This window comes from Triticum urartu, chloroplast (genome assembly GCF_003073215.2).
Source record: "Triticum urartu chloroplast, complete genome".
In the NCBI taxonomy this organism is placed as follows: Eukaryota; Viridiplantae; Streptophyta; class Magnoliopsida; order Poales; family Poaceae; genus Triticum; species Triticum urartu.
Window position 1 is genome coordinate 72,828 of NC_021762.1, and position 12,173 is coordinate 85,000.

Here is a 12,173-nt window from a genome sequence, read left to right on the forward strand (position 1 = left end):
CATATCGGGTAGGTTTTGGTATTTCATTGCTACAAGCATGGGTTATTGTAAAATAACACATGTCATTTGGATACTTCTCTTCAACTCCAAAGTATTTTTATACAATACAAATAGTTGAAGTTAATTTTACGAAAGAAAAAAGGCGGATTATGGGAGTGTGTGACTTGAATTATTGATTTGGCCATGCAGATAAAGAATTGGATCTGCCACATTAGAATTCACAACCAAAGGTGTCTCCGCATCCAATCAACATGTAAGTCCCCTACCTAGGAAGGATAGGCTGGTTCACTTGAGGAGAATATCTTCTATGATCATACCGCAACCATGTCATCCATGAACAGGCTCCGTAAGATCCCATAGAGTAGAAATGGAATAAGTCATGTGACATGATCCAGTTCTCTATTTATTACACTTACCTTTTTATTATAGTATGGAAATGCATTCATTTTCTTTGCATCGATTGTGATCCGCAATACTATCGGAGTAAAAGAAGGGATCTAAGGAAGAATGTAGGCTAAACTTTTTGATTTTTTATTAGTAACAAGTAAATATTTTGTTTGGAGGTAAGAAACTTGCGATATTGAGGGGATAAATACCAACTAATCAAGAGACATGAGACAATCCACAAAGCAATTGATCATGATCAAATTTGTAAGCCCACTTGGATATTGAGCATTTACCCATAAGAATAGGATTATTTTCAATGAGTAGTTGTAGGTGCAACTTCGGAAAAGAGAATCTGATAAAGCTTTTCTTGCCTAGAGTCATTGAGTCATTATAAACCTTAATTCTATTAAGGATCTTCCGCGGTCTTATTTCTTTCACTCTTGCTCGAGCCGGATGATGATAAATTCTCATGTCCGGTTCCTTTGGGGGATGGATCCTAAAGAGTTCACCTATCCCAATAACAAAGAAACCAGACTTAAATGATCCTGTATTAAGAGCTAAATTAGCTAAAGGGATGGGACATAATTATTACGGGGAACCCGCATGGCCCAACGATCTTTTATATATTTTTCCAGTAGTAATTCTAGGTACTATTGCATGTAATGTAGGTTTAGCGGTTCTCGAGCCATCAATGATTGGTGAACCGGCAGATCCGTTTGCAACTCCTCTGGAAATATTACCCGAGTGGTACTTCTTTCCCGTGTTTCAAATACTCCGTACGGTACCCAATAAGTTATTGGGCGTTCTTTTAATGGTTTCTGTGCCAACAGGCTTATTGACAGTACCTTTTCTAGAGAATGTCAATAAATTCCAAAATCCATTTCGCCGCCCAGTAGCTACGACCGTTTTTTTAATCGGTACTGTAGTAGCTCTTTGGTTAGGTATTGGAGCAACATTACCCATTGATAAATCATTAACTTTAGGTCTTTTTTAGATATTTTTTGATTCATTCAACCGTGAAGTACCATAGGTATCTAGGAAATAGTTACTTCCAAGTGAATCTTCCCTAGATACCTAAAATCCATTTTATTATGATCCATTTCGCGAAAATATAGATTGTACCAAAGATGCTAAATTGTTTTCTTTTTATTCTAACTCGAAAAAGAAGAAGAAAAAAAATTGCAATGGATTTAAAACGAGAGTTTATTCTTAAGTAAATCAATTGGGAGATGCTTCTCTAGAGTGTCCCATATATGTTTTCTATCTTCCATACGAAAACTGTCAATTCTCAGAAGATCTTCTTCAGTCTTACTCAAAAGGTCCAATAGTGTATGTATATTGGCCCTTTTTAGACAATTATACGTTCTAGAAGTCAATTCTAATTGATCAATAAAAATACAATTCAATGGAATTCCTTTTTTGTTTTTCTTTAGATTAGTTAATCTTTTTTGAAAAGTAAAAAGGGGTGGAGTAAACCTGTTTTTATTTTCTTCGAAACTAGCGCCCTCTTCCTCCGCGTGTAGAAAAGGAAGAAATAAATCAATCAAATTACGAGAAGCCTCATAAAGTGCTTCCTTAGGGGTTAAACTTCCATTAGTCCATATTTCTAGAAAAAGTATCTCGTGTTTTTCATTTCCATTCCCACAAGAAAAAATACTATAATTCACATTTCGAACAGGCATGGATACAGCATCTATAGGATAACTTCCATCTTGATAGTTCTTTCTGAGTTCTGTCTGATATCCACGATCTCTCTTGATCTGTAAATCAATACAGAAATCAATGGGCTCTGTCAAGTTAGCTATAGGTTGTGCCGTATCAACGATTTCTACGGAAGGCGGTAAGATGATATCTTGAGCAGTTATGTATCTAGGACCTTTGACGCAAATGGATGCGTCTCTAACTCCATAGAGATTACTTCTCAATACAATTTCTTTCAAATTTAGTAAAATTTCTTGTACGGATTCTTCAATACCTGCTATTGTAGAATACTCGTGCGGCACGCTCCCAAATTTTGCACGTGTGATACATGTTCCTTCTATTTCTCCAAGTAAAGCTCTTCGCAAGGCAATACCGACGGTGTCCGCTTGACCTTTTCTAAGCGGGGACAGAATGAAACGACCATAATAAAGGCGCTTACTATCTACTCTTGATTCAACACACTTCCACTGTAGTGTTTGAGTGGATCCTGCTACCTCCTCTCGAACCATAATAGACTAGTATTATTATTTTATCATTGAATCGTTTATTTCTCTTGAAATGAAAGTTGAAAGCGGGTTAATTCTTTTACAGACGTCTTTTTTTAGGCGGTCGACATCCATTATGCGGCATAGGTGTTACATCGCGTATACAACTTAATCGCACACCACTTTTAGCAATGGCTCGTAATGCGGCATCTCTTCCACTACCAGCGCCCTTTACCATAACTTCTGCTCGTTGCAAACCTACTGTACGAATAGCATCTACTGCTGTTCTTTGACCAGCATAGGGTGATGCTTTTCTTGAGCTTTTGAATCCACAAGTACCGGCCGAGGACCAAAAAACCACCCGACCTTGTGGGTCTGTAACAGTTATAATGGTATTGTTGAAACTAGCTTGAACATGAATAACCCCTTTTGTTATTCTACGTGCACTCTTCCGTAAACTAAAACGTGCATTCCTACGTAAACCAATACGCACTTTCTTACGTGAACCAATTTTTGGTATAGCTTTTGCCATATTTTATTATCTCATAAATATGAGTTAGAAATAAAAAAAGAAAAAAAGATACAAAGATATCCGTTTCAGGGTAAAATAAACCCTTTACTTTAATTATTTTAAATGAAATTATTTTATTTGGAATTGGAACATTTCCGCGGGTACTTTTTTTTACTTTTTAGAAAGTAAAGTTCTTTTTCGAAAGATTACCCCTGTCTTTGTTTATGCTTCGGATTAGAGCAAATGACTCTAATTCGTCCACGCCTACGAATCAGTCGACATTTTGTACAAATTTTACGAACGGAAGCTCTTATTTTCATATTTCCGTATCCTTTTTTAAACTATGAATCTAATCTTTTGGAAAAAATAAGTCTCTTCGCTTGAATTTTAGAACTTAGAATTTATTACCCTAGAAAAAAAAAAAGAAAAACCTAATCCTTTGAATCTTTGGTATCCTTCAAATCTTCGCTATCCTTCAAATCTTCGCTATCCTTCGAGTCTTCGATACGCTTCGAATCCTTATGGGGAAGTCTATAAATTATACGTCCCTTGCTTGAATCATAACGACTTACTTCAATTTTGACCCTATCCCCCATCAGTATTCGTATAGAACTAGACCGTATCTTTCCTGAAATATAGCCTAGGATGATGGTGTCATTCTCTAGCCGAACGCGGAACATTCCATTGGGTAGGGCTTCCGTAACTAAACCTTCGAAAGTTACTTTTGCTTCTCTCGGGTTTTTTTTTTCTCTCCTATTTTTTTTTTCTGTCATATTTTTTTTCTCCTATTTTTCTATTTTTATTTTAAAAATAGGAAGGGCGAGATAGAATTCGAGCACTATAGGCGGGGCGATTACCATATATAACATAAGACTTCTCCCCCAATTCTGTTTAGTCGAGCTTCTCGATCTGTCATTATTCCTCGAGAAGTAGAAAGAATAGCAATTCCCATTCCACCCAAAACTTTAGGAATTCCTTGATAGTTGGTATAAATTCGTAAGCCGGGTCGGCTGATACGCTTTAAAAAGGTTCTTGTTCTATATATTCCTTTTCTAGTCTTTCTCTTTTGATGTCGCAAAGTTGAAACCAAGAAATATCTGTTACGTTCCTGATGTTTCCGAACACTTTCAATAAAACCCTCTCGTAGAAGTATTTTAACAATGTTTTCGGTAATATTTGTAGATACTACTCGAACTGTTCCTTTTTTATTCATGTCCGCATTTCTTATAGAGGTTAGTAAATCAGCAATAGTGTCCTTGCCCATAAGACTCTAATTCTAGGTTCCTCCTAATTTTTCTATAATCAACATGTTTTCTTTTTTTTTTTCATTTTGGATTTTAAAACATATACGTAAAACACAATCTACTAAATTAATTCTTTGGTCTCAATTTCGCCTACTAGTATTTATAATACTTCAGGAGCTAATGAAACTATTTTGGTAAAATTCAATTCTCTCAATTCCTCGGCAATCGCGCCAAAAACTCGAGTTCCTTTTGGATTGCCTTTTTGATCAATTATAACCGCAGCATTGTCATCATAGCGGATTATTATACCGTCTTCGCATTTGAACTCTTTACATGTACGTACAATTACAGCTCGAATTACTTCGGATCTTTCTAGAGGCATTTGGGGCAATGCGTCTTTGATTACAGCAACAATAACATCACCAATACGAGCATATCGCTGATTACCAGCAGCTCCTATGACTCGAATACACATCAATTTTCGAGCTCCACTATTATCTGCTACATTTAAAAGGGTCTGAGGTTGAATCATATTATTTTGATTTCAATTTGTTATTTCAATGCAAAAGGATGAAAGAAATATTGTCTTTCCAGAAAGAAAAACCGAGCATTTTTTTTTATCTTCCATACCCCTTTTAGGGTTCTATATCTCTAATCGAATAAATTGACTTCGTATGGGCATTTTACTGGCAGCTATGGAGATAGCTGCTCTAGCTACAGTTTCAGATACTCCCCCCATTTCATAAAGTATACGACCAGGTTTAACAACGGATACCCAATATTCGGGGGACCCCTTTCCCGAGCCCATACGTGTTTCCGTGGGTCTTAGTGTAACCGGTTTGTCGGGAAATATACGTACCCATATTTTTCCACCACGACGTGCATATCGTGTTATTGCTCTTCGTCCTGCTTCTATCTGTCTCGCCGTGATCCAAGCGGGTTCAAGTGCTTGAAGAGCATATCTACCAAAACAAATACGATTGCCTCGGCAGGATTTTCCTTTCATTCTTCCTCTATGTTGTTTGCGAAATCTGGTTCTTTTGGGGTTATAGTCGATGGTTCTCTTTCTTAGTTCCATCTCTACTGCAAAACTGGACATGAGAGTTTCTTCTCATCCAGCTCCTCGCGAATGGAATCAGAAAGCATGTAAATTTCTCTAATTCATAATATTCCAAAATATTACGGTACGGATAGATACACATTAATAGATAATAGAAAAAGTTCGGTTTTTTTATATTGAATTTGTTAAAACAGAAAAATATAATATATAGTCAAAAAAGAAGATCTAGAATATATCCAGATGTGTGTGTATATTTATCTAAATTCTATATTTATAGATAATGTAATCCTTCTTAAAAAAATCCTTATTTTTACTCTTATTGAATCGCGGTAAAGTATTCTAATTCAATAAGAATTTCGCGGGCGAATATTTACTCTTTCCTGTCTTATTTGTTAATTTATAAACTTACCAAATAAGACAATTTTTTTGGTTTGTTCCGCCATCCCACCCAATGAAGTGTTAGGATTCTTTTCAATAAAATCCTATGGAATCATAGGTTCTGTCGTTCCCACTGCTTCTCCTTGAATGGTTAGGTCTGAATCCCGCAACGGAGCTTCCAAAAAATTTCTTTCCGAGTTAATTTTCTCAGTTTTATTAACCCGGGCGGCTCTTTATTATTGCTTTAAATTTGTAGTTCTTGTTTCAAGTTACAATTTTTAATTCTCTATTATTTTTATTATATTGATGCTTTATCACATTGCCTTTTATGATGTAATTCATAGACCATACATAGTGGAATCCTATATCTTATTTATTTCCTCTTCCTTCTTTCTATCATCCCTCCCTTTATCCACATCCCTTTAGTTTTGCTTCACAACCTAGAATCCCTTTTCTTTTTTAGAGAAAAAATTGCAGTTGCTACAACTATATGACACATCTACTCATTTATGTTATGATAGAGGTATTTATTCATATAGTGACTGTTTCTTAGTTAGGATCTCGACAATACGAAGCAATAGGTTGGTTATTAGTTAATTTTCTATAATTACTAAGTTTTTTTCTTAAAAAAAGAAAAAATAACGAGTCACACACTAAGCATAGCAATTATATTAAATGATTTATCAATTTTCATTAAATCTTATAGAAAGAGGTATAATTTCTTCTTTTGCAGGGATTTCAGGAAAAAAGTCTCTTGTCATTTTTTATTCTATCAATGGACAGAATCCGAAGACAAGATTACTTATTCTTCGTCTACGAATATCCAAATTTTTACACCTAATACTCCATAGATAGTCCGAATTGGATAGCAGCAATAATCAATTTTAGCGCGAATTGTTTGGAGGGGAAGTCTACCCTTTTTAATAGATTCGGCGCGTGCAATTTCTTTTCCTCCGAGACGACCCGCAATTTTTACTTTTACTCCCCTTATATCTGCTTTTTTAGTTAATTCAATGGCTTTTTTCATTGCCTTTCGGAATGAAACTCTATTTTTTAATTGGAAAGCTATATATTCTGCAAGAATGTTAGGCTGTCTATAAGGTTCTTTAACTTTTTCGATAGAAATATTAAATCTCTGGTTTACAGAGTTAATTTCCTTTTGTAGATCTTTCTCTAATTCTTCGATTGCTCCTTTTTTCTTTAATAAATTTGGGAATCCAATATGGATTATGACGTGGATCGTATCGATTTCTTTTTGGATTTCTATATGTGTAATTACTTCGGAACTTGAACCTGAGTCCATTTTTCTATTATGTGTAATTACTTCGGAACTTGAGTCTGATTCTATTTTTCTATTCGAGCCCTTTTTCCTATTCTTTTGTATATAGTTCTTGATACAATCCCTTATTTTTTTATCTTCCTGTAGACCTTCAGAATAATTTTTTGGTTGTGCGAACCAAAAGGAATGGTGTTTTTGGGTTGTACCAAGTCTGAAACCGAGTGGATTTATTTTTTGTCCCATATTTTTCTATTCTATATTTTTTTACTGGGAATCGAAATCTTAGATGGATCTAAAGGTTATTTAGATTTCTTTACTATATTTAGTACAATTGTTATATGACACATGCTTTTTTTTATGGGGAAACTACGTCCTCGAGCTCGAGGTCTGAATTTCTTCATAATAGTACTCCTACTGACTTCGGCTTTAGTAATAAATAAATTCGCTTTGTCGAAATCCCTATAATGAGTAGCATTTGCGGCTGCCGAATAAACCAACTTTAAGATGGGATAAGATGCTCGATAGGGCATGAGGTTCAGTATCATAACAGTTTCCTCGTAGTAACGCCAGCGAATCTCGTCAAGAACTCTTTGTGCTTTGAAAACAGACATAGGGATACGTTTTTGTGCTTTGAAAACTCTCTCGAACTTAAGTAGACGATCGGTTGGAACTTTCCTTGCGAGTTTCCTTAGCCCACTTTTCTTCTTCTTTATCCTAGGGATATACTTTACTAGTTTGAAACTTGTCATAAATAAGGTTATTCCCCGCCTACCTTTACTTTATTTTGAATCTTTTTTTCTTCTTAATCTTTCTATTCAGAATTCAGTTAACGACGAGATTTAGTATCCTTTCTTGCATTTTCATAACTCGTGAAATGCCGAGTAGGCACGAATTCCCCCAATTTGCGACCTACCATAGGATTTGTTATGTAAATAGGTATATGTTCCTTTCCATTATGAATCGCGATTGTATGGCCAACCATTGTGGGTAGAATGCTAGATGCCCGGGACCACGTTACTATTGTTTCTTTCTCCTCCTTCATATTGACCTTTTCTATCTTTGCCAATAAATGATGAGCTACAAAAGGATTCGTTTTTTTTCGTGTCACAGCTGATTACTCCTTTTTTCCTTTTTAAAGAGTGGCATTCTATGTCCAATATCTCGATCGAAGTACGGAGGTCAGAATAAATAGAATAATGATCAATGGAAAAAAGAAAAAAATCCTTTAGCTGGATAAGGGGCGGATGTAGCCAAGTGGATCAAGGCAGTGGATTGTGAATCCACCATGCGCGGGTTCAATTCCCGTCGTTCGCCCATCGCATTATTGCAAATTCCAAAAATGCAATTTTCCATATTCCTAGTTACGTATTTACTTACGGCGACGAAGAATAAAACTATCGCTATATTTTTTCCTTTTCCTAGTTCTTCTTCCAAGCGCAGGATAACCCCAAGGGGTTGTGGGTTTTTTTCTACCAATGGGAGCTTTCCCTTCACCGCCCCCATGGGGGTGGTCCACAGGGTTCATAACTACCCCTCTTACTACGGGGCGTTTACCTAGCCAACACTTAGATCCGGCTCTACCCAAACTTTTTTGGTTCACCCCAACATTACCCACTTGTCCGACTGTTGCTAAGCAGTTTTGGGATACTAAACGGACCTCCCCAGATGGTAATCTTAAAGTGGCCGATTTACCCTCTTTTGCAATGAGTTTCGCTACAGCACCTGCTGCTCTAGCTAATTGCCCACCCCTTCCACGTGTGATTTCTATGTTATGCATGGCCGTGCCTAAGGGCATATCGGTTGAAGTAGATTCTTCTTTTCTCTCAAAAAACCCCTTCCCAAACTGTACAAGCTTCTTCCAAAGCATACGGCTTTCTAGATGTATATGACGATCTCTAGACAGATGGATCTTATATGAATCATATGATGAAGTACCACATGAGTGGATATATAGGAAAGGAATCCAAATCTGCCGAATCGCTCATGTTATGATCTTCTACATCCTAGGTCTCTGCGTTCCGTCATCTGGCTTATGTTCTTCATGTAGCATTCAGATCGAATGACTCTATGAAATTACGTCGATACTTCCACATATTATGGGTAACGTAGGAGACATCCCTATTTTCCCCCGGGGGTCTTAATTACCACTGCTTAGCTTTCAATTTGCCTCTGACCATCAAATTAAATGTGAATAACCCGTCCTCCTCTCTTTGAAACAAGGGGCGCTTCCGGTTCTGTGCGTGCTTCAAACAATTTTGTCTTCTCCATATTACCATATCTCTAGAGCCAATAATTTTCTATGAGGAACTACTGAACTCAATCACTTGCTGCCGTTACTCAACAGTTTTCTGTTGAGGTCTATCCCGTAGAGGTAGTCAAATTGGATCAGTGATCGATTTCTAGGTTTCGTCGTAAACCTAATTGGTTACTTCCAATTACGTAAATCAATAGTTCAAACCGCACTCAAAGGTAGGGCATTTCCCATTGATATAGGAACTTTTGTACCAGAAACAATAGTATCTCCAATTATAGCCCCTCTGGGATGTAAAATATATCTCTTCTCACCATCCCCATAGTGTATGAGACAAATGTATGCATTTCGATTAGGGTCGTATTCTATGGTTACGATTCTACCAGATATGTCTTTTTGATTCCGTCGAAAATCTATTTTACGGTATAGGCGCTTATGACCTCCCCCTCTATGCCTTGCGGTAATGATTCCTCTGGAATTACGACCTTTACCACAACGGTGCCGTCCATGGATCAAATTATTTCGTGGATTGGATTTCACTTGCCTGTCTACGGTTCCCTTGCGTGTGCTCGGGATAGGTGTTTTGTATAAATGTTTCGCCGTATTATTAAGTGCGAGGGAGAGGAGGGGATGAGCACGGGGGAAGAGTGAGAGAGGTGCGGGGCGGCGCGTGGCGTCGCACGGGGCAACTAGGCGACGAGGGGAGGGACAGGCAGGCAGGAGGTGGCCGGGCGCGTGGCTGCGCGCGCCGGGCGCGTGCCCCTGTCCTCCTGGCGCGAGGAAGGCGACGACTGGCGTGGCCAGTCAGCTGGGCCGGCTTGTTGGGCCAGAGCAGGTGGGCCGCCAGGTGAGGCCAGGTACGATTCCCTCTCTCTCTTTATTTTGTTTTTGTTTTCTATTTCTGACATTTGTTTTGTATCTAAAAGAAATGTTAAAACATTTCCATAAATGCTGAAAATAATTGTGGCATCTAGATATAATATTCCAGAGGCCCTCACCAATTCCCAACATTTTTGGAGCCATTAAAATATTTATATAATTTAAACAGCTCCAAATCAAATATTTATGCATTGATTCAAAAATCCAAAATGTGTAGTTACGGGATTATCATCAATACGGACATGGGTAACCCAATCGTGCCCGTTAGCATGTCTTGTCGATTAAAGGCGAGTCCCAAATGGTTACGGGGAGGGCTGCCGGTATTCAACCTCTTATAAAGAGACCAGGGCCTTACTCCTTTTCTCCAATCTCAAAACAAGTTCGCCCATCACCTCGAGTTCCAACACCCTAGGCTCCAGATTCCAAGCGCTTCGGACCTTCGACAATGTCCGGTTACCGACCTTCGAGGCCGATGGATGCTGACGGAGGAGGACGTGCTAAAGTTGAGAGAGGCCAGGTTCTTGACCAGCTGAATCCGCGATCCTCGGTAGCGGATGCGGGAGCCTCGGCGCCCTTGAAAAGCACCTTCCAGGATCTTCGTACATCGTGTCGAAGAGCCTGCTCAGAGTTCGGTGCTGCGCCGGGTTGAACTCCCATAGATTGAAGGCCCGTTGTTGACACGGGAGTATCCGGCGGATGAGCATAACCTGGACTACGTTGACAAGCTTGAGTTGCTTGTTCACCGTAGGGTTTGATGCATGTTTGCAGTCCAGTCACCTCTTCTTGCTGCCACACCCATAAATCGACTTTCCCTCCTATGCTCTGAGTTCCAGTATCGATAAGAATTCGAGTTCTTATTGTTCTTATGTTATGGTATGAATATACCATACCAATTCGTTATGTATGGATGATGGATGAGATTCCATGGATAGAGAGCCAGTTCCAATAGACTTATGGAATGTTCCCGTTCGTGTGCATCCAGCAGGAATTGAACCCGCAAATTTACCAATTATGAGTTGGGCGCTTTAACCATTCAGCCATGGATGCTTAACAGGGATCATCGTACATCGTAAATAACCAATTTTCATATAGAAAGACATATCATAGAAAAATGAAATCGAAAATATTCCGAGATGGCAAATATTCGGAGATGACTATGAAAACACCTCTCTGGATCCTCGAATTGAAAGAGAGATTGAGAGGGATCAAGAATCCTAATTCTCGCTATTTGGAATGGATCCAATTCTATTGAGTCTGACTCATAGTGATCATTTCTCTTTAGCAAAGAATGACCTTGGTTATCAAAGGATTGAACAACCGGGATCCATTTACTTATGATACCTAGTTGGCATTGATAACAAGGATCTAATGAATTATGAGTTTAATAGATCCTCTTTAGCAGAAAGACGTATATTCCTTGCTCATTATCAGACAATCACTTATTCCCAAACCTCGTGTGGGACTAATCGTTTTCATTTACCATCTCATGGAAAACCCTTTTCGTTCCGCTTAGCCCTATCGGGTATTTTAGTGATAGGTTCTGTAGGAACTGGACGATCCTATTTGGTCAAATACCTAACGAAAAATTACGATTTTCCTTTCATTAAGGTACGAGGGCTTCTTATTCCACAAGAACGAAAGCACCTTTTCATTCTTTCATATACTAGGGGTTTTTACTTGGAAAAGACAATGTTCCATACTAAAGGATTCGGGTCCATAACCACGAGTTCCAGTGCACTAGATCTTGTAGCACTTAGCAACGAAGCCCTATCCATTAGTATTCCACATAAGAAATCCATTCTAGAAAAAAATACAATTAGATTAGCTCTTCATAGACAAACTTGGGGTTTGCGAGCCAAGGTAAGATCGGCTCGGGATCATGGGACCCTTTTCTATCAGATAGGAGGGGCTCTTGTACAAAATAGACTTACTAAGTAATAACCCCATAGAATCTATCTATATAAAGATAAAGAGGCAATCGTGTCAGGAAGCGGGTTT

At 38.2% G+C, this 12,173-nt stretch overlaps 10 protein-coding genes and 2 non-coding genes across 12 annotated transcripts; 2 read left to right on the top strand and 10 right to left on the bottom strand. All coding sequences in view use genetic code 11, as the record gives it.

Moving 5' to 3' along the window:
• Positions 1-1,577: 1,577 nt before the first annotated feature.
• Positions 1,578-2,597, bottom strand: rpoA (RNA polymerase alpha subunit). The gene has a single exon. It carries the CDS (start codon positions 2,595-2,597, stop codon positions 1,578-1,580), a length of 1,020 nt encoding a protein of 339 aa, YP_008239264.1.
• A 918-nt stretch (positions 2,598-3,515) lies between these two features.
• On the bottom strand, positions 3,516-3,857 carry infA (translational initiation factor 1). The gene has a single exon. The coding sequence runs from the start codon at positions 3,855-3,857 to the stop codon at positions 3,516-3,518; it is 342 nt and encodes a 113-aa protein (YP_008239265.1).
• An 80-nt stretch (positions 3,858-3,937) lies between these two features.
• Positions 3,938-4,348, bottom strand: rps8 (ribosomal protein S8). The gene has a single exon. The coding sequence runs from the start codon at positions 4,346-4,348 to the stop codon at positions 3,938-3,940; it is 411 nt and encodes a 136-aa protein (YP_008239266.1).
• A 140-nt stretch (positions 4,349-4,488) lies between these two features.
• Positions 4,489-4,860, bottom strand: rpl14 (ribosomal protein L14). The gene has a single exon. It carries the CDS (start codon positions 4,858-4,860, stop codon positions 4,489-4,491), a length of 372 nt encoding a protein of 123 aa, YP_008239267.1.
• Positions 4,861-4,971: 111 nt separating this feature from the next.
• Positions 4,972-5,427, bottom strand: rpl16 (ribosomal protein L16). Its single transcript has one exon. The coding sequence runs from the start codon at positions 5,425-5,427 to the stop codon at positions 4,972-4,974; it is 456 nt and encodes a 151-aa protein (YP_008239268.1).
• A 1,141-nt stretch (positions 5,428-6,568) lies between these two features.
• On the bottom strand, positions 6,569-7,288 carry rps3 (ribosomal protein S3). Its single transcript has one exon. It carries the CDS (start codon positions 7,286-7,288, stop codon positions 6,569-6,571), a length of 720 nt encoding a protein of 239 aa, YP_008239269.1.
• Positions 7,289-7,344: 56 nt separating this feature from the next.
• rpl22 (ribosomal protein L22) lies at positions 7,345-7,794 on the bottom strand. Its single transcript has one exon. The coding sequence runs from the start codon at positions 7,792-7,794 to the stop codon at positions 7,345-7,347; it is 450 nt and encodes a 149-aa protein (YP_008239270.1).
• A 77-nt stretch (positions 7,795-7,871) lies between these two features.
• Positions 7,872-8,153, bottom strand: rps19 (ribosomal protein S19). The gene has a single exon. The coding sequence runs from the start codon at positions 8,151-8,153 to the stop codon at positions 7,872-7,874; it is 282 nt and encodes a 93-aa protein (YP_008239271.1).
• A 131-nt stretch (positions 8,154-8,284) lies between these two features.
• trnH-GUG lies at positions 8,285-8,359 on the top strand. The gene has a single exon. It is a non-coding gene; the product is annotated as a tRNA-His (tRNA).
• A 55-nt stretch (positions 8,360-8,414) lies between these two features.
• rpl2 (ribosomal protein L2) lies at positions 8,415-9,899 on the bottom strand. Its single transcript is given in 2 exon segments — positions 8,415-8,840; positions 9,507-9,899. Coding segments are annotated over 2 exon segments (819 nt in total).
• A 1,249-nt stretch (positions 9,900-11,148) lies between these two features.
• Positions 11,149-11,222, bottom strand: trnI-CAU. Its single transcript has one exon. It is a non-coding gene; the product is annotated as a tRNA-Ile (tRNA).
• Positions 11,223-11,543: 321 nt separating this feature from the next.
• ycf2 (hypothetical chloroplast RF21) lies at positions 11,544-12,113 on the top strand. The gene has a single exon. The coding sequence runs from the start codon at positions 11,544-11,546 to the stop codon at positions 12,111-12,113; it is 570 nt and encodes a 189-aa protein (YP_008239273.1).
• The last annotated feature ends 60 nt before the right edge of the window (positions 12,114-12,173 follow it).